The following is a 27095-nucleotide window of genomic DNA, read 5'->3' as shown; positions in this document are numbered from 1 at the left end:
TTAGTTATTAAATATATGAATACTTATTTCTTTGCCTTTTTATTGCGAGAGAATGAGAGTGAAAGGGGGAGAGAGAGAGAGATGGGGATGACATTGCAGAAAGGTCTGCCAGTCGGATTCAAGCTATCCTGGCACCCCTAAATATATAAATATTTTAAATCTACAACCTGGATAGTGTGACTATGCCCTAACTTTTCTTTTAGCCAGTGATTGAACCATACAGAGTATAAATCTTACTAAGCTTTTTTTACCACTACAAACGACTTTACTTAAGTAATCCTCTTGGGTCTTATTTTCATTTAAACTCCTAAATACTTTGAGAAGCCTTGTAAGTAATTATAGATACTTATATAATCATTGATAATGACAATGAGGTTAATAATACCAACATGTCTGATTTATTATTTTTCACGTGTAATTATCTTCAGATCTGCACTGTAACTGTGGCTGCAGGCCTGCATGCAAGGTGCAAAGTGAAGATAGAGCCTCAGCAGATATCCTGTTTGAATAACACTGTTTGCCATTGAGAAGCTCCCAGTTGCCTAGGAGATGCAGTAGACAATGACACACAGTTGGATTTGATGCTGTGGTGAAAGATGTGATGGTTGAGTATTTTTCTACTTAAGAGTCTGGGTATTCATCATGAGATCCTCACCCAAAAGTTGAGGTCAGATAATCCTGTTGAAGAGCCAGACACAATACTTGTTCTGAAAGAAAGTAGTTTAACAAAGTATAGTTTGTTAGCAAAATGTATATAAATGTAAATGTAAATGTACTTTATTTATACAGCCCTTTACAACAGACCTTTCGGCGTACCAAAGTGCTTTACAGCAGGTAATAAATTAAAAGAGCAAAAAGAAAATAAAGACAATAAAGACGATTACAAACAATTAAAACTGTGAAAGTGAAAAAAAAAGATAAGAAGTGTCATCACGCTACTGAGTATTAAAAGCCATCTTAAATAAATAGGTTTTTAGCTTAGCCTTGAAGAGGCCCACGTCAGAAATAAGACGCATCTCAGTGGGGAGCTTATTCCAGAGCCTGGGAGCAGCAACAGAAAAGGCCCGGTCCCCCCAGTGTTTATATTTTGACCTGGGCACTTCTAGCAATCTTTGGTTAACTGACCTCAGAGCTCTACCAGGATTACGAACGGTTAAAAGCTCAGATAAATACGATGGGGCGAGGCCGTTAAGAGCTTTAAAAACAAACATTAAAAGTTTAAAATCAATTCTATACAGGACAGGAAGCCAATGAAGGGAGTTAAGAACAGGAGTGATGTGCATACGTCTGTTAGTGTTGGTTAAAAGACGGGCAGCAGCGTTTTGCACAAGCTGAAGGCGACTAAGAGAGGACTTGGAGACGCCAACATAAAGTGCATTACAGTAGTCGAGTCTTGAACTTATAAATGCATGGATGGCTTTCTCAAGGTCATGACGGCTTAAAAACATTTTAACTTTAGCAAGAAGACGTAATTGGAAAAAACTTGTCCTGACAACATTGCAGATATGTTTGTCAAACATCAGGTGACTGTCAAAGGTCACTCCCAGATTTCGTACAGTTGAACTGAGATTTGAAGACAAGGTGCCAAAGCCAGCTGTCACATCATCTCCAAACATAATACATTCAGTTTTATCATCATTTAAATGAAGAAAATTATATATATAGTTTAGTATGGTAGTATATTGCGCTGTATTCTTTATGAACCTGTCAGGATATAAGATGATAACTGCTTGATCTCATACAACAATGCTGAAAAGCTGTCAACAAGGATGTTATTTCATAAGACATATGGACAGTAGAGCCCGGCCGATAAAGGATTTTGAAGGCCGATACCGATACAAATGTTTGTTGATTTAAAAATCCGATATTCTGATATATCGGCCGATATTTATTTTTTTATTTCAGAACCGAGTAATAAAACATTAACAGATTTCCCTAACATTAGTTATTTGTAGTTATTTGAGTCTTCACAAAAATATGATAATGCAGTTTAAAAATAAACTTGTTTATTTTATTGTCACAGCGGAACAGAGGAACATCAAAATATATTAAAGTTCTGATAAATAAAATCTATAAAAATACAAACTTAAGATATAAAACTTTGAACAAAAACACAATTACAACAACCAAACATAAAGTTACCAGTATTAAAAGACTTGGTAAGCTTCATAAATATAACTGGAGACTGGAGACAAATTCTGTTAAGTTCTATGAGGGTGTTTCATATTCATTTATCGGCCTTTATAAATGCCGATAAATGCCGATACCGATAGTTTGGAAAATGCCTAATATCAGCCGATAATATCGGCCCCCCGATATATCGGTCGGGCTCTAATGGACAGCCCTCATATTGGATGGATTCCTGTCACTGTGTGGATTATTGTGAGATAAGAAGTGCTGTACTTCAGGCTTATAGCTCAGATGATTTACATGTGGCTGACATAATTGACTGAGAAGGCATACTAATCTTGAAATGCTTGTGATATGCATGGGAAAGACTTCAGGGAAAATATGGCTGTAGTTTTCCTCCAGTGTTCTTGTGCCTATGTCAGTCCACAAGAGGATATGCAAATAACTTTTAAAATGCTTGTTTTGGTAATGGCGTTTGGATCAGAGCTAAGCTATGCTATCACTGTAGCTGCTCCGTAGACACTGAAAATAACGTAGAAAATATGGCAGCGACCTTATTGTACCACAGACAGTTTCTGGTTTGTACTCATAGTTTGGTTTCGGTCTCTGTATGAAACATAAGATACTATTGTAGATCCCTGTGCATTGACTTTACAACGTCTTTTAACAAAGTCGTGATCAGCTTTTTAGCTTTCCAAGGCAATGTTTGGGTGGGTGAGCCCAGAGGAGAGCATTCTTATTCACCTCTTCAGCGACAAGGCAGTCTATTTTCCGTTTTTCAATTCAAGAAATGGCGGCGTTCTTTGCCGTATTATTAATAAGTTAGATTAGTTAGATTATTATTATTAATTAGAGCCCGAAATGACGGTTAGTCGTTTTTTCTTTCTCCACACCCACATACTAAAGCAAAGATGTCCCATTTGAACATAGACACCGGCAGATATCAACGGGTGGTGTAATCTTAAGTCATTCGATCAGCGGGAACGTGCTGAAAGCCTGGTAGAGTCTACAACATAGGATGCTGGCTATAAAAGCCTTTTCCAGAGGAAGTTGTCCAGAATGAGCCTCTTCATGTTCCTGGCTCTTCTTCCTCCTGGAGCTGGCTGGGGCGCGGTGACTCCATCTGGACAAGCTTATCATCGCTCTATGCCTCAGTCTTCCCTCTGTCACCCAATCTTATCTGTTTTCCCCTTCATCCCTGTCATCAGATTTTAGGCAATTAACGTGCATTGTTATGTAATTTACTAATCGTTTATCAGATTTATCGGAGGTCCTTAGACACACATACAGTAGATGGAACAAATTTCATAGAAGTCTTGTGATAATCTATATTTTCAACAATTAACTTATTGTATAGTCAAAGCCTAACCGCTCATTCCTCTCTGCTATAAAGTACAATTGTTCAGATAAATGTGTCGTCACACACCTAATTAGCACTGTAAGTGGAAATTGCTATTCTATGTAAGTTATTAAAGAAATATTTTATCTTTGGAACATATTGTACATATTGTATTTTTTCCCCCGTAGAGTAAAAGGTAACAAGTCCATACATGCATCTGTGTATGCTTGCTTGTACTTGTATGTAAGAGAGGGTTAGTTAGGGAGCGTGTGTATTTACACATACTATTTTATATGTTCCAACTTTAACAGGGTGTCCTTAACTTAAACTGAGTAATGGTAAATGGACCTGCATTCATGTAGGGCTTTTTGATGACTCAAAGGGCTTTACATGTAATTCTACATTCACACACTGATGGCGGCCACCTGTCCGTCAGGATTTAACATTTAACATTCATGCACATTCACACACCAATGACTCAGCCTTCAGGGCTTTCAGTATCTTGCCTGCACTTCAACATGGGGATCAATCATCCAATCTTGTGATTGGAGAATGACTCTATCTCGGAGCCACAGCCGCCCATTGAGACTCTCAAAATCTTTGTGTTCATCCTTCTCTTTTAGAGAAATGTTCAGTAATGAAAAAAGGCGTAATCTTCCATCTTTTTTTGTTATTTATCTGATAGAGTTTGCTGGAAACACTTTTGGGGTATGTCATTGCTTCTGTGTTGTTGTCTACTTCTAGATCCAATTACATCCAAATAACTCTACAATGCCTGTGAAAGCCTCTATCGAAGCCTCCACGGCATCACCACAAAGTACCTGAAGGGTCATTCATTATGGAAGCTTAACTGCTGAAAACACACAAACTTTAGAAGGATATCTCTTTTTATTTATTAAACGCACAGCCTTGAGAGAAGCTTTTAACAGGACCTTCTGCTGGCTTAGGAAGTGTGTGTTGCTCAAATGAATGTGTTGGTTGTTTCAGTCCCTTGCTTAACCAAAGTCCTTGGTGGATGCATCTAGATACTAGAGCTTAATGGATAAAGCAGGACGCTTTTCAGGTATAATGCGTGTTTGTGTGAGTGTGTGTCTGCTAAACCAGCACTGCCTGTTTGTGTTTGATCTGGTGTTGGTGGTGGGAGGAGAAAGGGTATGTGACTCAGTCAAATAAATATTTCCACATATCCCGGCATTAGTCACTATAAGAAAAAAACGGGGATTCAGCTCCTCGTCATTCTCCCCATGGCATTGACTAATGATGCAACATTTTAATTGATTTGCCCACGGAATTTACAGTTTTGGTGTTTATAATAATTTAATCCCACTCAGCCAACCCTCTTTCAGTAAAAGGCTTAATAATATATTTTATAAAGCAGATGATGTGGACATTTCCGGCCTTAGAGGTTAAAAACACTGGGACCTCTTGTGCTGAAGATAGTTATGATGCTGCTGCCTTGGGAAAATATTTCACTCATGCTCTGTAGCTGAATTTTAGGATGATGTGGTATTTTGGCATCCTGAGTTTTTTCTTGTTGTTGTATGTTATGAGTTCTTAGTGTATTTGTCTGCATCAGTGTGTGTTTGCAGTGTGTTTGTGCGTGGGCACCATCTGCTGGTCACATTTGGCAACCCTTCATACAACAGCTGTGTTTCTGTTAGTGAGCTCATTGCAGTGACCCCGTCTGACCCCTCCCAAATTAAATCAGTACTTTGGCAGTCAGCCCCTCAGGCTCAAGAACCCTTCTATTTCACAACTTTAATGCTTCATTAAAATGGACCAGAGTTCCAAAGAGACATAATGACAAGATGAATAATAAATATTGGACTAATTTTCTGATTGCTGATAACTTAAAACGACTAAAAGGCAGCAGTTTTAAGTTTTAAAGGAATACTTCACACTACACGGTAAACAGAATCCAAATAAATGAATTTAACTAAACGGGGTCCAGGTTTAACAACAGCAAAACTGTTTCAAAGAAGTTCTGCACTATAATTCAAGTCTCATTTATCCAGTTATATGTTCAGTACTACATTTGATTTTTTATCCAAAGCAACTTAAGTACATTTGTTGGAAGAATATGCAACAGTATATCCCTATCTGTACTTCCCAACGCAGGTGCATTATTGATCTGGCACAAGCATGACATTAAAATTTTCACCAAAACGTTTTGGTGAAAATGCATGTTTGGGAAGTACAGAGCATACTACTGGATAAACGAGATTTGGATTATACTGTAGTTTTACAGTTCTGCTGTTTTTAGGGTTCATATCCCCCGTTCACCGTGGAGGCATGCTAGAAAAATAACGTTTTCTACAAGAATTCAAGGTAACACAGGTGAGTAATTGATATGCAAATGGTCATTTTGTTTGTGAAGTATTCCTTCAAGTATTTAATAACATTACCACACACACACACACACATGCCATAGCCCATCAATATTTCACTATCAATGACACTGATTTAACCTATATGTATTTAACACAAGTTTGAACATATGTTGTTCTAAACATTCTCCTGTTGCTATGATTAACCAGACAAAGGAAAGGGCACTACCCACATAAACCCAGACTTCTTCACATAAAACCTCATTGTTGACACACTGTTTGATTGATGGATTATCTCTGATAATTACAGTGCAGAGCGAGCAGCAATGAACATCTTAACAACAAAGGAGGCGTTAGGAGGTTAAAAAAAAGAAAGAGAGAAAGGCTCTTATGTAAAGTGGTTTAAACACATTGTATACTGGATGAAGCCGTGAAAGAGATTTGAAATTCAAGTGTGTGATTTACAGCTCCATTGTCTTGATCTACTTTCTGATGTGGGATTTATAAAACCCAGACAGAAATGACAGAATTTAACCAGCTCTGTTCTCAGATCACAGTCAAAATATTCCAGTATTGGGGTCATATTTGCTTTTGTCTGCTGCCATCTTTAGCACATCAATGATAAGCATCTGTAAAAATACTTCTGCCCCACATATGCAGCTGAACCCTGACAGACAGCCAACATTTGGTGATCTTTTTGATCCCTGAATGCCTACACTGCATTGTTAGTCATGTGAGATGTACTGAGTTTTAATGAACTGAACTGTTATGTGCGTAATGAAGGAGAGACTTGTATTTACAGCATACTACTTATCAAGCAAAATGTTTATGGTACAAGCAGAATTAGGATTTTAGATTGTGTATCTTGGCTAAAACAAGGTTTTGTTTTGGGCAGAGGAGTTTTGGGCTGTCTGTGTCTCACAGTTTAAACCCTGATCTTTGTTTTTACAGCTCCTCTCAGCCCAGTTGGGAAAGCAGTATTCACTTCAGATATGACTTAAAGTTAAAGTGACATTTCCCGGGTTCCTGTTATCTTTTATCTCAAGTGGGCGCTGTTTTTAGACAGAGAGGGGCCCCACCGACCAGCATAATGAAAATGTATCAAACACAGCTTAGAGTGTAATCACTGTTTAATGTCTGTGCACTGCTGGGCTAAGGAAAGAAATAGATGTAAACTGGTTAGCTTGGCGCTTGCAAGTTTACTCCGGCATGGAGGAAGTGCTGGACGCAGATCAGCCATGGTACGAGCTAACTACACTATAATTCAGGCCTGGCCATATTTAGGCAGGGCTCAGTGCTATGTAAACAGAGCTTACTGCTGAGGGGAGGGCTCACTCCTGCACTCATGTCCGTGTCCATCAACAGCACTTGCACAGAGCTCTGTTGTAAAGGGTAATGGAATGAAGTAAAAGTGGATCTGAAGATTTTAAAGACTCACCCATACGTGTCTCTGAGTATGTACGGAATCGTTTTAAAACAGAATTGTAATTCATTTTATGAATTCCCTTGAAGAATTCGGTTACTTTGAGATGGACTACCTGTCAGGACTGCAAGGGCAGCACAAGAGATTTGCGTAAGAGACCCAGTTTCGTTAAATCCTTACACTGCAGCATGAGTGAGGCACTCTTGGAAAGCTCTGGGGAGGCTGGTTCCGACCCTCTCAGCAGAACTCAGCCCATCAAGGTGAAACCACAGTCGAAGTCTGGGTCGCCCTGTGGATCCCCAAGGATGTCCCCCTGCAGCTCTCCTCGAAACTCCCCCCGGCACTCTCCTTTGCTCTTCCGAAAGCTCCTCGTGAACCGTAGCATCGCCCTGCAGAGGCGCTTCACCTTGGCGCACACACCCAGGTAATATTAAGAATTATAAGCCTTTTGATTAGGTATTACGTGGTCGTGATTTTCAAGAGCAAGTTATGTTGTATATGAACAAAATGCATTCATTTTTAAGTTCATTAGAGTTCATCTTCACAGAGTCTTTTTTGACACCCTGCTGAACTTGAATAAACTCAAGTTGTTGCAGGGCTGATAGGTAAAGAGGCATGTCTCAGTATAACAAAAGCTGCTTTTTCACATCATCAAGATGTGTTTCATGGGTTCGCTGTGGCAAAAAAGGCTCGTTGTCTGATGAGAAGGTTACTTTAGGAAATTATGATTTTGTTGACTTCGGGACCACTGTCATCTCAATGGACCTCGTTGTTCTTGCAATGAAAGAGAGTGTCTTGTTCTGTGCCTAAGGTGTTCGGTGCTGTGTTCAGCAGGCCTAACGTAGGTCAGATAGAGAGGAGAATAGATCCTTTAGCAGCAGCTGGACTGCTTGTCTCTTACCTGGGGTTTCTGTTCAGCAGAGACAACGCTGAATTCAGAGGGATTATGGACACCTCACGGCAGTAAACAAGGCTGATGCCTAATGCTGTGCCATTTGTTCCTCATGACTGAAAATAGACAGCATGTGTTTTTGTTACGTCAGAACAGATTTAGCAGATAAAATTTTGTTCCAACATGGCCTAAATTGGTATTGCATTTCTCAAATGTTAAACGATATATGCAGGACTGTAGTGTGATGGATGGAGATTATTAGTAATTTCACTACAGACTGTTAAGTAAAGATGTCAACGTGACTTTATGAAGTAGTTTTCTCATTTTTGAAATAGAAACTAAACATGATAGCGTGGGAAAAGGCTGTGCAGGTAGTGACGTATGAAATGATTTTCCATGTACACAACCTGACCTGCGGGTCATTTGAGGAAACTCAGAGAAAGCTGCATGTCTCGTCTGTAAACACACAGTGAAGAGTATTTTAGTTCATGAACTTTACAGGTCTACAAGTGAAGACGGGTGTTTTTAAGCAGCTTTTCAATTGAATTATTTGTAGAAAAGGTCTTTTTGGTATGATCACATTGTTGTATGGTGATGTGAGTAACGGTTGCCCTTGTAGACAGCTGTTTCTTCTTGAGTGGACTTTAATACTGACAAATGACAGTGTTTCCCACAGCTATCTCAACAATGTTGTCCTAAGCCATTTGATATTATTAACATGCTGTCGCCATGAGGCTGAAGCGATGTCTTTCATGTAGCTGTGAGCTGTTTGCAGCAGTAGTATTGTTTTTTTCTGTGGTTTCAACCTCCTTATTGTCATTTTCACATACAGTACACACACGACAGATTACAGCTAAGGGAGGAAAAAATAGAGGTCTTAATAAACCTTTGAAAACCCAGAGGAATGTTGATATAATAATATGATGTACTGTGGCATTCGCATTAGAGTTATTTTGGTTAAGTGCGTAGAGCGTACCAGACACCACACACTCCTTTGCTTCCTCTCATTACTCCTCATTAATCCAGTTATTGCACGAGCCCGTTCAACCAACACATTTCTTATTAAACTTTGATGAGTAAAGCACCCTTGCCAATCTCACAGTCATTTGTCGGAGAAAAGCAATTAAAATGAACCAAATGTCACCAGGTGTGTCAAATAGTAAAATCAAGCAATTATTTTAGAACTGGAAATCTCCCTGGCAGAGCGAGTGCAATAAAGAAGAGTGACAACAGGAGGAAAGTCCCTAATGGTATGCTGAGCAGAGCAAAGCTTTAAGTGACAACACCTTGGTTAGGAGTTCAGTTCCTAAGGGGGTAACCTAGATTATATTGCAATATAATAAATAGAATATATCATTCACTATTAGTAAAGGTCAACACATATAAAAAAAGGAGCAAGCAGCTTATTCATCCATGTATTTCTGGTGATAGAGAAAATAAATTATAATAACGCTCTAGTTAAACCTCTAAAGTTTATTTAATATAGCATTTAAACTGACTTTATCAGGCAATCATAAAACCTGGGTACCTTTGCCATAAAAATAGATCAAGGGAATTACGTTGGGGTTATGCTGCACAACTCAAATATGTAGAACAAAACACTCAGGCAAACTTGTCACTATCTTAAACATAAATATAAATATGTATAATTACCACAAGTATTGCCAAAGCTTAATAAAACATTTTTTGAAAATATGCACAGTGAAACAATATTTCAGTTCAACAGTTGAAATGAATAAAAATGTGTGTCAAAACAATAGAAATCGAAGAGTAACATAAAGATAAAGGCTTCCATTTTAGGCCAATCTGTCTGTTTATTCATTCTAGTATCATTTTTATTGTTTTTATTATTACAACATACTTCATATAAATGCAGCATCATCGTTCTAGTTTGCTGTGTTCACCTGGTTGCTTTGACTGTAATGAGTGCCCTTCTATCTGAAGCTGAAATGTTTGAAACTCTCAGTGTTGGCAGTTTGAAACACAGGCTTTACCCACACAATCGCCAGTCCTCTCGGTTGTAAGCAATGGTGACATGTTGGCTGACAAACGTGTATGGCTCATGTCTATAGTATTGCGTGTCCCTGCTGTTGTGCTGTTTATACCAGTTTTAGTGCCCCTCCAAGATTTAAAAGACAATACAGGGATTCAAGATTGTTTTCCTGAGGTTTGAATTTGCTTGGGAAAGCAGTAACTAACATCTAGCATTCCCTCCCGAGAATGGCACATGAAGATTTACAATTATGCCAACAAATATTTTCATTCGTGAGATCTCACTGCTGAGTCCCGTAGCTTGAAATGCGGTTTCAGATGGATGTCTATGTATGGGAGGGGTGTAATCGCACCTCTGAGTCAGTAGTCTAGAGCAATATTCTGTTTTTGCCTTTGACTTACAGTGCTATCACATAATGTGTGAAAAGTGAATGGGTGGGGAAAAGTTGTGAAATGTATCTTCACACTTCACACTACTACCTTTCTAACTCTGGCAGACTCTTCAAGTAGGTCTTGTGTTCTCTTCTCTTCATTTTGAGGGTTTTGAAAAGGGATCCATCAGGATTGATCAGGATCCATCAAATTGATTGCCAGAGAAATATTTGGCAACTACTATATTTTATTGGATAATGATAATTGATTAAATTGATAAATCAGTCATTCTTGAAGCAAAAATAGTGTCTCAAATGGAGGATTTGTTGCTTTTCTTCACCATATATAATTGTAAACATTGACAATCTTTGGGTTTTGGTCGCACAAAAGAAGCATTTAGAGACATTTAAAGACCGAGATCATCTTCTGCTCTTAGAGTTTGTAATGTGAATTTCACTGGTTTTTGACTGAACAATTAATCAAACAGATCTGTTGGTTAATCTTTTTAGGAAATAATAGTTGCAGCCCAAATTTGTACGATAATTTGTCACATAAAAAAAGTACAGTTTTTGTAAATCTAAATGTTTTTCATACTTCCATGTAACAGATTTTGTTGTGCATCTGTGCATGCTCTGTATGCCCCCCTCCCCCCCACAACTTTACCCAGCACCAACTCTAACAATATCCCCCTGTAATTATGTAGCTGCAGGGCAGCATAGGAGGGTGTCGGGTCAGGCGGCCCGTTGATCTCACGTGTCAATGAAGACTAAGCCAAGCCAGCTCTGCCAGAAACAAAAACACCCGCCAGCCACACTGTGGAGTCAGATATCCCTTTGACATACCAATATGCTCCTCTGTTACCATCTAAATTTAGGAGTATTTTCAGGCTCTTGAAGCTAAGAAAGGGTCAATACTCAATGCTTTGTCATTTGTCAAGAACAGCCTTAAAGTTGATGCCAAAACTTTTAAGTTGAGCTCTTGCATATTGTCTTGGTATTGGATATCCTACATGAAACAGACTCCTCAACAGCTCCAGAGGACTTGGTGGGCTGTCCTCAGCTCCCATGGCGACCTCATGGGACTCAACATGCTCTCCCATTGCTGGACGAAGAGGTCAACCCTCGCTGACGCTACATGCAGTACCACTGTTTTCAGTGACAACTCAGCCCCTCCCCTTTCCTGCAAACAGAGCGAGTGGCTGTAGTAGAGTAACAGAGCTAGTTTGAAAGTTTTTCAGACTTCTCTTCAGATCTTTTACACAATTTGGAGCCGTGCTACTAAAGACCCTTCCAGGATTGTAGTCAGTGTGGTGTCTTGGATTAGTTTGGGTGTTTACAACAACAACAAAGAGGAGAGACAGCTGTGGAAAGCCCTTCAATGCAGCTCTGCTTCTTCCTTCTGGAGAGACCAATTGAATATCACACTCCAGTCCGCCTTGTCGAGGCTTGCTTGGGACTTCAGTGGAATAACTCTGCAACATTCCTCAATAGTTTTTCCTGCATTGTGAGGCACTGAGGATTAATCAGATCTGTGACAGTTTTCTTTTAATTTCTCACCTGGAATCTTGTGTTTTGGTTGGATTGCAGTACAATCCTCATGGAGTCAATCCAGAAAACCTGATGGTTTATGGCAGAACAATAACAGACTGAGTTGTAAAGTTCAAGAATCCACAGGAGGCTCAGGTCAGATGTTCAGGTTAATACTGTGTCTCGTATGAGTCAGGAACTCAAGGAACAATGAACAAAGACCTCCGACTGGCAAGGAGAGGTGCGCCGACTGGTTTCGGACATGGTCGGAGACACTCGTGCTTGGGGTATGTTATCAAACTATGCATCCTGCTCCTTTTCAATGTTCATATTCATGAGAGGGAGTGTTCATACACACTGCAAGCGTGGCTCGCAGACCTGGAGTGATAGATGAACTGTGTGGGCAACAGCAATACACAAGGCTACCTTTAAACACAATACATTCAGTCATTTTACTGTTATTGATCATTATACATGATATTAGGAGGTACTTTCTGATTTAAATGCGACAGAGAGAACTGGCATATATTTGTTCAAGCTTATACTTAACATGATATGCAAGAATGAGGTGAGAAAATGTGGATGAATGATATATGATATATGACTGTATATTTATCGTATTAAACATGCACTTAAACGGCAATGTGTGCATAGACTAATGCGATGTTTAAAAGTACAAATACTATTTAGGTTGATGTCTAAAAATAACCTCCATCAACTACAGTCTACAGAATCATAGAGCAAGTCATTTTATCTACAGGTGCACTGGCGTTCACAACAAAAGGTATTGGAGAAACCTGGACCATTTTCTGCACACAACAGAATATAATACATTTTTTTTACTCCATCTGATAAGCACTCTTTTTTATAATGTTCACCTCACATGGATGGATGGTAGAGAAGGGAAAGATTCACATTTCTGGCTTGCTATGGTTGTATAATTGCAGAGTTGGTCTGATGAGGTTTAAAAATACTGTACATTGACAGTGTAGCTTCATATTTGGGTTGAATTATCTTGAATGATACAAACCATTCACATGGGTTTGTATGTATTCATTGCAGCAGAAGTAGAAAAGCCAGGTTAGTGTGAGTTTGGTTTATCCATGTGTTAGTGAACTGGAATGTGCTCATCAGAGCGAAGAAGCCAAATTGTAGCAGAAGATCTGATGGGGAAATGTTCCACACAGGAACTGTCATAATGAGTTTTTTTGTTTTTTTTTATAGGTAATGCTAATGCAAGGGTTGCATTAACTCATGTAGTGCAAAGTCACTCAGCACCCTGAGGTTTCAGTTCAGTGTGTGCCTTGCTGGTTCGTGAACAGTTTTTTGTTCCTTTTTTTTTTTTGTTAGTTTTTTTTTTTTGCTGGAATTTTACCAAACAGTGTTTTGAGAGGAAGCAAGTTTTGTTTGTGGCAAATGTCATTCAACAGACTTCCTGTTTTTTTTTTCTGAAAGTTTCTCAGAGACATTTTTTTCAGCTTGATGACTCTAAGACAAATGCTGCTAAAGTGAGTGCAGAACCTTCTGGAAATGTTTGGATTTTATTAGTGCTTGTGCCTCTATTTGTGAAAAATACCCTTTTCTCTGACAGTATTTATGTATATGAGTGTGTATGCTGTGGTTATGCAATGTGCATGTGAGCAGAGATAGGGTGTTGTCAAATTGATAGCTCCTCCTGTTGTTGTAAACACACATACTTGCCTTTGTGTGTCTGTGTGTATCAAGTTATAAGCACATACATGTCCGCATGTTAATGTGTGCCAATGTGTGTGTGTTTTCTAGCTTGTGTGTTGACGTCTGTTCCTGTCCTCAGTCCCAGTAAGCTTTAAACTGGGCTGGGATTGGTGGGCACTGCCCAGCTCACCACTCTCCTACTGGTTGAATGAGCCTCCCATTCCACATTCCAACATGACCACAAACACATGCCACACCTTCCCTGCTATCACCCACAGCAAGAATCATACATTAAAAGAGGGAAACTATAGAATATTTGATTCTTGAATTTCACAAAATTACATTTGGTATTAGGCATTTCTGTAAACATGCTTTTAGCACATTTGGCACAGGACACAAAACTGACTAGAAAGCTCTGTTGTACCGCTGTTTTATTGTTTGAATGAATACAACCCACAATTGACATCCAGGCACCGATGGCCTGTATCGTGTCATTAAACACACATTCAACCTCGAAAACATACGTCAATGAATGCAGGCAATCGTCTTGAAGTCATTGTATAATACACATCATCTCTCCGCTGCTCAGGGGCGAAACCCAAAGCCCCGTTCAGTTAGTCTCCATCAGAGCCACATCCTCAACCCTGGGTTCCGATTCAAGCTCGAGCCGGACAACTAACAGCATGATAAAAAAAACTTATATATGCAATTTTAATGTCAAACATTTCTCAATGCTGTTAATTTCTTGATTACCATGGTACAATTACTTCAATTGACAGATAAATGCCAGTTGCTAACAGACTATATTGTGTTCGATACTGTCTCTGTCTGAACTGACAGTTACAGGCAACAGAAACCAGCCGACCGCACTCTTTGGTGATGTGATTGAGTCCTCTCTCAGAGACTCCATCCCAGCTTGCCTGATGCATATGCTGAAGAATGGAAACACCTATTCAGATCATATTCAGTGATATTGTAGTTGATATTGTAGTTTAGGTACAGTATGATTATTGTTGATAAGGCAAAGTAGGTAACAGACAACCTCACCATCACTAGTTTGACAAACTCTCAGCTGCCACCCTGATTTGCAGGCCTGCCAAGAGAAACCTGTGGAAAAAAACAGTTTGGTAAATGTATATGAACCCAGAAATAAAGACAACATATAGAATATTTGTAATAACAAATTTTCTTGTGTAGAGTAATGCTGCCACCGTGTGGCTAAAAAGTCACATTAACCATTGAAAGAGCAGAATTTTCCATCCATCCATTGTCTACCGCTTATCCTGTATTCAGGGTGGCGGGGGGGCTGGAGCCGATCCCAGCTGACATTGGGCGAAGGCGAGCAGAATTTTGAACTACAATAAATAATTCCAAGTTCATTTTGTACACCAAATTAGAAAATGAATGCAGTCTGATATATCAGCCCTTCAATACATTCTCTCTTTAGAATTAGGAGATGTGTTTTTGTTCAAACTGTGTTCAACATTATGTTTATTTTTGAGCTTGCTGTGAAAATGTGTTGTGTAATACTGTTTCTTATGTTCTCTTCACCTCATTTTTATCACGGAGATTGGAGCTGCTTTGTTCAACTGCATCAGTGTTTAGCCATACTTATTCTTTGCCAACACATTTTTACCTGCTGTACAGCGAGGGGAACACCCAGTATGTTTTGGTGCAAACTTCAGGATGTGTTGTGTAGAGTGGTTTTAGGTCCCAAAAGCAGAACTGGACCAAGATTGGCAAAACAAAAGCATTTTTATTTTTGGGAAATGTGTGGTTATCACTATCAGGTGTCATTTGTTATTGTGTTATTATTCTTTGTCTTGGAAAAAAGTCAGTTGGGTTGAAACTCTTACCTATAGCACTCTGATCATAGCACTGTCGCTCTTAACGTACTACGTTATTCAGATGAGGATCTAACACTTGTTCTATTTTTAGCTCTTACTTTGTCGGCAATGATACGTTGTGGTTTCTTTGTTTCCTTCTTTTGACAAATGTACTTATTGTAAGTCGCTTTGGACAAAAGCGTCTGCTAAATGACCTCAATGTAAATGTAAATGACAGGTGTAAAATTAGATTCATACATGATGGAACTGCTGACTTTTCATCATGACCTGCAGACTTGACCTTGAGTTGCTTTAGTGCAAATGTTGGAGTGTTGCATTCCTCTAATAAAATAATGGACAGCTTCAGGTCCTCACAGTCCCTCTCCTTAGCAGCAGCAAGTGTTCTTTGGACCTGTTTTAGAACATAACCAAAATGCATCAAAATATATAATTAGAACAACCAGCAGCCCTGCCTTTAAGATACCTTTACAGAGCCTAACATTAGTGTTGGTGTTACCAGCTTGCATTATACTGAGTGGTTTTTCTCATATTTTGCATCTCTCAATATGGCAATGGCTGAGCCAGCAGCTCACAGCTAACAGTGCAAAACGGTGCAAGTGAAAAAGTGCTGGCAGAGCTAACAGTGTTTACGAGAGAACCAGGAAGGTGGGTGCTACACTTCCGTGATTATGCTGTCATCAACTTTAACCCCCATATGTGTGCAGTGCAGAGCCAAAGGCAATGGGCTATGCCTTATTGGTAGTTTTACTAAATACAATGCTAATGCATGCTAACATTACAAAGTCAGCCATTATCAGCTGGCGGGTTTCCCAAAAATACATTGCTGAACAACAATAAATACCGAACCACACATTGCTTCTTATTGAAATCATTATGCTGATTGCAACGATCATGTTTCCCTTGAGCTGAAAATTCCTACAAGTTGCTCTTTAAGACTCTCAGATCACCCTAACTGAGGCGGCCTGCTTGGTCCCAAATTAGTCCCAATATATCATATAGTGCATTCCCAGTAGGAGATTTGTTTCTGACCCAGTACGGCCATGGCGAGTAGAGTGGGGGTGGCTGCAAAAATAAAACCCCTAAGCCTGGAATAGTTCCTCAGCCCCGCCACCCTGGCTGCACATAACACGTGAATGTGACATGTGTTTCTCATTTCTCTCTCTCTCTCTCTCTCTCTCTCTCTCTCTCTCTCTCTCTCTCTCTCTCTCTCTCTGTCACACACACACACACACACACACACCCTGCCACAGACACCCAAAATCTGCATTGATTGTTCCACCAGAGAATTGGTGTTCGCACTTTGAGGTCATGTTGCCAAATTAGGTGTTGTGTTTTAGCATTGGTTTGAAAAATCAGTTGAGAGAGGTTTTGAGTGGGTTTGTTCTTGAAGTTGATATGTGGTTTACGGTTTAATTATGGAAAAGGTGTGTCTTTGGAGAGAGGTTTTATTTTTATCTTTCACATTATCCCACTTTTTCAATACCATATTTTCAGTGATGAAATTGCCAAATATCAGGGAACTCACAAGATCTTAGTGATATTTGTGGCAGTGGTATCGAGCCTTTAAAGTTCTTGCCATTTCTATTGTTATCTAATAATAAGTGCCTTGGCTTGTTTCTGTGGATGTGCATTTCACTGTGTGTAAATATACAGTGGTTTCTGAGCACAGAGTGACCTCTGCTGGATAGTCAGACTATCTTCCAGCAGACTGAACCAGCAGCACTGAGTCTTAACACAGGCTAAATCAACATTCTCCGATTCTCTGATGTCCTAGTTAAAACAGTTTAACTTTGTGTGAACTCAGTGATTATGAGGGTCTTGCAGGAATGCTTGGTCATTTTATCTTGGACAAATAAAGACTTAAACCAAAAAAACAAACAAATGAAGAGACACTACCCTCTTAATTAACACAGTGTGGTCAACTGCAACTGCAGCTTGTGTGTTTTGTGTGCGTTTTTTAGGAGGTTCAGAAGAAGCGGTGTGACTTCAACCCTGCAGGAGGATATAAATATGAGCAATAACTAAGCACCAGCCATTTCCAGAAATTAGACATGCATCAGAGGACTGCGTGTAAAAGCAGCAATAATCCATAATTGGAAAAGTCAGATTATGTGTGACTGTCTCTTCACACTGTATTTTAATTAGTGACCTCAACGACACTATGATCTTGTTGTCATTCTGTGGCATTAATGTAAATTTTCATTCTGACTAAAGTGCCTCTTTAATAGACTTCTCCTGTTTGGTTGAAGGGATGTTACCTATTGAAATCAGCCACAACAGCTGAAGCAGACTGCATGGCTGCAATTCACTGCACTCTTGTCAATGTGTCTGCATAAAAATGTCTCCACTAGATGGTGCAAGTCGTTCTCTGATGTCAAAAATGTACTACAGTAAATGCATCACATGCATTTGCAGACAAAGTTTTACCAGGGCAGTGACAACGCAGCATGCTTTTTCAGAGTCTCTAGGATATATTATTGTCTTTAAATGGAAAATGAAATACTGTGAAACATAACTGAAAGGATATGCATTGTGATTAAGACAGAATGTACTGGACACAATATTGAGCTGGGATTGCCTCAAGGTGTCCTCAAACCTCTAAAAGGATAAGTGGGGTATAGATAATGGATGGGATGGATGGACAATTTTTTCAACATTTTTATTCCTTGATAAACATGTTCAGACTTTTGATTAGATATTAAAAAAAACATGCTACATCTATTTTTACTCTCAGTATAGTTAAACACATGTTCATTGTAGTGATTTCTGTCTAAGTTATATTGGTGTTATTTTGCATGTGTATGTGGTTGTACCGGGGATTTATTGTTTATTAGCCAGGGGAAATAAAATAAGAAAGTCTAACAGAGAGTGCCATCAGTTAGTAGAATGCATAAACAATTCTGACAACACTATGATCTTCTTCATCTGTTATAGCTTTTGAGGCCCAGAGCCTGAAGGCCTATTGCCTCATGCTTATGCTCCCTAAGAAGCTGCAACAGAATGCAAAGTTTATCAACAATGAAGCTGTCTGTGAAGTTGTAAGATGCAAAACATGTATCATATGCAAATAAGATGTAAAAGAGTGCACATGTCGAGGAAATGAGTTGCTAGTTACGCTGTCTATTATATAATTAACAGACTGACTGATATACGTTTGTTATAACTTTGATACTGTGTTTCACTAAAATCATGGTACAGATGCACACAAACACCTAGAAGTGCACTTCCACACACTCCCAAACACACTCATGCACATGCATGCATGACACTCCCCCCTGGCAGCTTATTCTCATTACCCAACGTTATGTTGTCATGGGAGCCAGCAGCCAGCTGGACTGTAGAAGTAATTTGGCAGGTGGATTTGGTTACACAGCGGCCTCACACACACCTCATTCTCAGCAAACCTCCACCCGGCATCTGTTTTGAGGTCCAACATGTTCCTCAAGCACGTTGCACAAGGAGGGAGGAGAGCATTGGTGGGAGGGGTACAGGCTTTCAGTTGAGTGTAACTAAGACAAAAATCAAAACATGGTCAATGACTTGCTGTGTTGTTGTATGAAAAATGAAATATGTATTCCTTCCATGGTTCTTGGTATTAAAAATGGACACAAAGAAGACGTTGTGGTTGCAGGCAAACTATTGCAAGTTCTTGCTTCCTCTATCTGTCTGTGTTGAGCCCTGTGAATAATTGAGCTAATATAATTATTGCATGATTTTGAACCCAAGTCAGAACTGTTTGTACAAGAATTGGATCGAGGATGGATAACAAGAGGCAAATTTCAATCTCAAAAAGAGACTTTCATTAATCAAGGGTTTGCATGTGTTGTCAAGTAACTCCTGTAAAGGTCTCACCAAGGCAACATGGTCCCATGCAGGGAAGCATTCTGGGAGCAAAGCAACAACCTTTCTGAATCAATATCCTTGGCAAAGTGGTGGGCCAGATAAACACAATGGACGGTCACCACTATGTGCACATAAGTAAGCGGCAGGTGGAGGCAGAGGCCATGGTGGGCTGGAGGGGTTTCTCCAACTATTGAGGTATTATACTGCTCGGCCTCCGTCGGGTGCTAGAAAGCATGACTAGTGAATCTGAGATGCTATGCTGATTCTTTCCTGGTTGTGAAAGGGGGTCAGCTCTTTATTCTTGGGAAAGGAAAAAGAAGCCTAAATGTGTGGTTTTGGAGAAGCTGTGCTGTTGTGTCCTCAGGGTGTCGTGTCTAGCGTGCTGCAGGGATATGGGGTACTGGAGGTATTTGCACATGATGCAGTTCTGCTGGCTTCATTGAACTGTGACTGACAGTGTGTTCAGGGGCAGATTTCAGCTGACTGTAAAGTGGCTCAGATGAGGTTCAGCATCAGGCCAATAAACAGTGGATTTCCCCTTTTGGTTTGGGAGACAGTTGCTTCCCTCAAGTGAAGACATTCAAGTTGTTGAATGTCGGTGCAGTATTCACAGTGATCTGGACGTTATAAAAGACTGTTGTGGTTAGTTAACAGGGAAAATGTGGTTTGAGTTTATACCCCAGATGATGTAGGTGAGATAGTGGGCAGAATACAGTCAAACTGAACACAGAGTAGTTCATCATAAGAGTTTATAGACAAATATGGAAAGCAGATGAGGACATTGTTTGACTACTTTTCCCTGCCATTCGATGTTTCCAATGTCTTACAACACCGTGCTATTATTAATTAATTATTTATTTATTTAACAAGAATAATACAAATGTGAGAGAAGGGATTAAGTAAATACAATTCTATTGAGTCAAGCAGTTTGAATTTACTTTCCCAAAGTACTTACAGAGGGGTGCAGGAGTCCAGAGCCTCAGTAGCTCCATGGTATAAATGGAGATCTCAAGACATTAAAGTTATTAGCAAACCTTTTGAAAAGATAATTTATGTCTTTAGGGTGACCAGCGTGTCTGAGGAGTTCTTGGCCTGCAGTATAAGCAACACTGCATGTCATCTAAGTTGCTTTGTCTCCCTAATTATAATCTTACCCTGCGAGAGCACAAAAGAAGCCACACAAAATGATTTGTAGTAATAAGATCAAATTCAGTGTGTAGGTCACGTCTGCATGGTAGTAGCTTAGGAGATGCCTCATAGCATGTTGCTGGTCTATACTGAGAATATTCAACGTTAGATCTTGCATGTTAATATAACACATTTACTTGAATAAGCAGAGTAGGAAAAAATGAAACAAAAGAAAAAAGACTTCTTAGCCTCACTCACTCACACGTTCATGGGCCTGCCAATATGTCCAACTTGGTCGCTTGTTTCTTAAAAGACAAATATTTGCCTGTGATGTCGACAGCAGCGAGACAGTCAGTTGGTGAGATCATCAGGTCCAATAAGTCCATCACTCATTAGCTGGGGAAACTGGCCGGTGTTCCTCTGCTTGAGTACACTGCAGGTTACAGAATAATACATTTAAACCTGCTGCTAAAAATGTACTGCGTATGGTGCAGTTCTAAAACCATCAATAAGAACACAACAACATAAAACTATGGGAATGCATGAACAATTTTTCGTAGGATTGATATGAAGCTGATTGAGTATTAGAGTGTTAAAGGTATAATACGCCAGAACTTGAGTAAAACCACTATATAGACTGATACAATAATCCCTCTCAATTGTCACTTATGACCCACTAGACGTGTGTGGCGGTGTCTGTATCTGCAGAGATCCTGCCCTCTGCATGTATTTTATCCTTTCTTACTATACACACACGCGCGTGTGTGTGTGTGTGTGTGTTTGTGTGTGTGGTGTGTGTGTGTGTGTGTTTGTGTGTGCTGAGCCTGTAAACAGTTCAAATATCTGTAGGAGGCTGCATCAGAGTTTCCCTGTTGTGAGGTGCTGGTTTCTGAAACATGCACTGCACACATACACCCCACCACATACTGTACATATACATGATCTCTCCCTCTTTTCTCTCTCTCTCTCTCTCTCTCTCTCTCTCTCTCTCTCTCACTCTCACACACACTGCAAAAACTCATTCTACACACACCCATACACGTGATGCAACTACTACGACGCCCCCCCCTCTATGTCACTCACTCACACACATGCTGCACATACACTCACTCATACTTCATGTCTTTTTTAAAGCCTCAGTGGGCCATGTGTAGACAGAGAGAGCCATAGAGAGACAGAGGGAGGGAAGAAGGGAGGAGTGTATCTCCAGAGAAGAGAGAGAGAGTTCAGCGCTGAACTCCTCAATGTGGATTTGAAACGAGCAAGCCTTAGCTCTCCGTGTTCAGCTCTCCAAACCGCATGAAACAGCAGCACTGAGGAAATGACTCTCTAAAGCCCACCCTGCTTTGATCCCCTCTTCCTTCTTTTCACCCACGACTTGTTTCGGGACCGGAGGCATGCTGCTGAAACACGGCGAGGAGGGCTTTCCTCCATCTGTCTGCGCCTCAATGGAAACCTGGTGTGGTGTGGAGGGAAAGGAGAGAGTGCCCCACAGCCGAGGAGTAGAGGAGCGCCTGGAGAAGGGGGAAGAGGAGGATTAGTGGAGAACAAAGCAGGAGGGAGACAAAAACAACCACAAACATGAGTTTACCAACCAATTGTGTGTATCTGGCCCCCTCGGTCCAGGATCGCTATTTCAAAGTGAGGAATGGGAATATCTGCGGCTCGCCGTGCGCTGTCAACCGGCCCATCGACATTGTGCAGAAACGCAGGCGGTAGGCCAGATGTGGTTTTAATCCAGATGTTGTACTTGCACAGCTCTAAAAACACAGCTGTCATTTCCTTTTTTAAACAAAATGTCATAATTCTTCAGCTGATCACTTCAATAAGCTATGATACATGATCTCTATAACTTTACTGTATTATTAATGATATAACCTTATTATTGACACTTTTTGTGTTATATTCAGTAGTGATATATAGTGTTTTTTATGATAATTAATAGTCTTTATATCCTTTGGTCATATCATGAAAGCCTACAAGTCATTCCAATTCATTCTATAGCCCTGCAACTCATAATACTAATGAAATGTATACTGGCATATCTTTTATATTTTATTTATAAAAGCACATATTATGTGTATGAACGTATTGCTTCAGGGCTTCTTGGTGCTTGATCTGATACTGATCTGAGCTAAATTAGAAAATCGTGATTTTTTTTTATTCAGTGGAAACATCTGACTTCTACTGTATGGTTGCATAATAATATTCTTGTAGTCACCCTTGTTCCATAATTCTGGTCTGTCTGGCTCTAAAAAGGAATATTCCTGTAATATTCCAAATGAGATTTATAATGGTCCAGTGTTGCTCAGCATGTAACATTCACAGAGACGTTGTATTTGTATTACCATCTCATGATATTACGATCGTTCATACTTGACTCACAGTACATTGAGTCTGTGCTACTCAAAGTTTAAAGTGATCTCGGTGTACTTCATAGTATTTTTTCATTTAATCTCCTGAAATATCCCTACAGCCATCGTTTGTCTGTGCTTCTCAGTGGTGAGTTTACAGGGACCTATTTGATATTTTTAACATTCTAAAAAAAATTCTGCATGCTCACAAGCATGCAGAATGAATTTACACAGTTAAATGTCATTGATTTTCCTGCCTTTAATCCAGATTGATTAGTAACATCAGAAAGAAGATCAAATCTCTTTTCCATTATTGTCAAAATTAGTCAGACGTAAGAAGGTCAAAGGTCAGAGTCTGCAACGTGCAGGTAACAGATTGAACATATTCTGTACATTTTACTCGTCATAGCTAAATCAGTTTTATCCAGGGTGTCAAAATAACACCCACAGGCCAGTGGAGCCGAGCTCAGTCTTTACAAATGACCCGAGTTTGTGTTTGATTGTTTAAGTGCTTTATTAGTGTAATGGTGAGTCAGATCATGTGGTCCTACAGGGAGATCTGAATGATATCTTCTGATTGTGTGTGTGTGTGTGTGTGTGTGTGTGTGTGTGTGTGTGTGTGTGTGTGTGTGTGTGTGTGTGTGTGTGTGTGTGTGTGAGTGGGAGTGGGGGGGGCTTGAAGTTTTAACAGTTTTGAATCATTAATTAGTGCATACTGGTAACTTGTAACAAAATACAGTGAAATATTTATTCTTGTATTGCCAGTGAGACGCCCGAGATACTCAACATCTTTGTGTGCTTGTGTGTCACACACTTAGGCCCCTTTTACACCAACACTTTTGTTGCGAGAGTATCACTCCTTTTTCCGTATCAGAATCCTTGCGCCTCTGATACGCCAACGGGGGTCGTGCCAGAGCTGCAGCAGAGGTGAAGGGAGTGAGTGGCCTCTTTGTGAACGCTGCGAGCCGGGAAACCGGAGCAGACAGTGGCGTTTTGAATATGTGTTACATGGGCGATGCGCGACCTGCCATCGGAGGCTTTAACAAGCTCCGAACGTTGATCTGGAGAAGATAAAAAGCCGGTAGTTGCTCGCACGAGGCCGCCATTGTCTGCATCAACATGCTGCATGTCAGAGTTCTTCAACGTTTTTCAGGCCAAGGACCCCTAGGCCTATAGTGACACGGTGGAGGGACCCCTATTACATATCGTATACAATTGTGTTGCTTATTAAACTGGTCAATAATAATGTGTAGTGCAGCTTATAGTGCCATGTATAAAAGTACTTTGTAATGATGTATTTACAATGCTAAGCCGTTAAAATAATAATTGTTGACAGATTCATATATTTACAGAACATATTTAATTCTATATTGGCATTTCATCACATCACAGTTTCACATCATAACATAATAGAATATAGAAGAATAAATAGGAAGATTTATATTTGCTTGTTGTATTCACCTTAATGGACATTTACATTTTTGGAAGAAATAAAAGTTGGGATCAAATCATTTCGGGGACCCCATGCTGTAACTGCAGACCCCCCTAGGTGTCACGGACCCCCTGTTGAAGATCTCTGCTGTGTGTTATACAAACGTGCATGATTTAATGTCACACAGCCGTTGGCACAAACGTGTTACACGTCACGGCCTCTCTGGTTCCACAAAGCCGGGACGTCTCTGTAAACCGTTACGCCGCAAACTAAAGTTCTTTATAAATGGTGCGATTGCAGCCTATCGAGGGCTCTCCTTTCCGTGATTACGGCGGTGTAAAAACGCCGTTAGGCAGTTTCCCCAAAGAATGCAGACACACACATGGTACACTCACAAATTTTAAATTTTACGTGTGCATACAGTCCGGGTTCTGACTGTATGTGCGAAGGTGAGAGTATTGTATTTCTATAAGATACATAACATTAATGTAAAATTAAACCTGTAGATGTTCTCCTGTAATGCTGCTTCATCAATAAATAATCAATCGCAACACATACACAAACACCCATACGCACAAATGCGCACACTTTAATTGTTATAGTAGTTGTACAATATATCTGAAAGTGGCTGCTGCCTTTAGGGCCACAGAAGGAAATGTGACTCATTTTGCATCCGGCCTTCAAGAAAGTCATCACGACATCAGCCTTGTTGCGCGGGGAGGGGGATCAAAGTGCCTTTATAATGTCAACCCACTAAAAACCCTTCAAAGGGAGATCACTAATGAACGCAGAGTCTGATGTATTTATAGGCCTGATGGATCGACCACATGTGTGTAATAACACAGTCAGAAAGTCGGGTGCACTTTATAATCATCCAAATCCATTTAACTCTGCTCCATGGGTTTCCATTAATTCCTACAGAAACATGCTGTTTCCATCGTCATTGCTTTACCTTGTGTAGTTACAGCTTTTACAGTTCGCTTTGGTCAGCGCAGATGCTTGGCTTTTACAGTAATGAGGTTTCAGTCACCTCCTCTTTACTTACTACCTGATAATATTGTGTTTTCTAAGCTCAGTTATCTCACACTGCTCAGTTACTTATAGTGCCAAACTCGTGTCTTGTGTTTTCACTTCCTGTCCTTTATGTTTCTGTCCTGCTTTCTAACACCGTGTCCTGTCCCGTCCCCCCATCCCCTACCCCATCATTATAGACATTATATTGTCTTGTCTTGTCTGTCCCCATCACGCCACTTGTCCTGCGACTGTCTTATATTAAGCTATAAATTATGATTATTATTATTATGGGAAATAATCTTTACTTGCAGCCGTACAGTACTGCCTTAAGGCAATTTTGATTTTTCCATTCATTTCATGAGGAAAAGATGATTTATCAGGTAATTTGTTGTATTAACATTCAAATCATTTCTCACATTATCAATGTGGATGTTCAGGGTTACGACAGTGGTTCACTTCGAACCAGGTACATCGCCAATATAACTTACACTGCACACCTTACCCACCCAGAGCATGTTAAATAGTACTTACCATGTTTTTTTCATTTTGATCTGTTCCTAAATCTGTTGCAGCTGAAACAATAAGGCTACACTTGACATAGACACCACAAGAACATCATTTTAATGGATACACAAATGTAATTATAGTCATACTTGTGTGCTGATGGGGCAGGGATATTATAAGCCTATTCATTTATGCATTCACACAGTCCGGGATTTTTTTGCCAGCTGGCCTGCGTTTGGCAGCTGTGCTGATTTGAGCCCGGATTGTGTGTTTAACGTCTTTGTCTAATATTATAGTTTGGATTTTGTGAAGTATTTTGCTCTGCTGACGGTAGACTTGTCCATTTTATGATTGGTCATTTTCTGCAAAAACGTCAGTTTTATGTGAACCCACTCATAGCTAGATTGGGAAACCCTGGTATGACACTGTTATGTGACCGTTAGTTGTGATTGTGGTTGTTAGGGTTACTGAACACCGATAGCAAAAGGATATTCCTGGGTGTGTTGACTTGCTTAGCAGTAGAGCACTCCAGTCACTATTGCTCTTTTCATCACTAGACTTGTAACTTCAGTGAAGATGATGATGATGAGGACGAGGAGGAGGAGGAGGAGGACCGAAGATGGGCTGTGACTTACTCATTATGGTTTACCTCCCAGTACGCATTGACTCATTCTGTGAGAAAGGGAGCTAACTGCTCACCGATCTTCTCTGTTGAATTATAGTGGTTCCTCAGTGCGTTTGAAGTACTAGATTAATCTAGTACAATAAATTAGAGCTCTGATGTGATATTTCTTGAAGGTGGTAGTAGACAGGATATAGTTGCTGACATCAGAAGCGTTTCGGACTTTGCATGTTGGTGACAGCCATGATAAAATGTCTCGTGTATGTGCAGTCTTGTGCTCGCTGCTCCTTGGGAAATGAACACTGCACAGTTCATAATACTTCCACAGAACTGCACAGTTCATAATACTTCCACAGAACTTTACTGAGTCTTATCCATGTGTGGTTTAGTCTTTATGGGAGTATTTAAAGAGCTGGTGAGGGTTGGATTATGTAGCAACACCTGCCTTCTCTCACGCAAACCAAAGTTAAATGTTTTCATTTGCAGTTATTCACTGCGTTTATAGTTGATACCAGATATATTATGCTGCCATTTAATATCTTCTATATCCTTTTTATTGATCCTTTCCCTCATTCTGAAGTTGTCACACTTGTTTTGTTTTTTTAAAGTATCTAAAGTGGTATATAATACGCAGGTTTTCCTTAACTCAAAGGTACACCTTTAGAAAAGGAAGGCG

At 39.9% G+C, this 27095-nt stretch overlaps 1 protein-coding gene across 8 annotated transcripts in view; it reads left to right on the top strand.

The window, feature by feature from the left end:
- LOC311015311 (3',5'-cyclic-AMP phosphodiesterase 4C-like) overlaps nucleotides 1–27095 on the top strand; it is an 82140-nt gene that overhangs the window by 29467 nt on the left and 25578 nt on the right. Inside the window, exon 1 of one of the 8 annotated variants that reach the window (XM_084012441.1) lies at nucleotides 7267–7643. The exons of 4 other annotated variants lie outside the window; for them this stretch is intronic. In XM_084012441.1, the coding sequence (XP_083868567.1) occupies nucleotides 7408–7643 (236 nt within the window). In that variant the 5' untranslated portion in view covers nucleotides 7267–7407. Of the gene's footprint in view, nucleotides 1–7266; nucleotides 7644–11740; nucleotides 12289–22048; nucleotides 22209–27095 lie in introns of those variants that run through there. 3 more of the 8 variants (XM_084012445.1, XM_084012448.1, XM_084012447.1) reach the window with 3 other exon arrangements.

Source organism: Eutrigla gurnardus, assembly GCF_963514095.1.
Source record: "Eutrigla gurnardus genome assembly, chromosome: 6".
NCBI lineage: Eukaryota > Metazoa > Chordata > Actinopteri > Perciformes > Triglidae > Eutrigla > Eutrigla gurnardus.
This window is presented reverse-complemented; position numbering and strand designations above follow the sequence as displayed.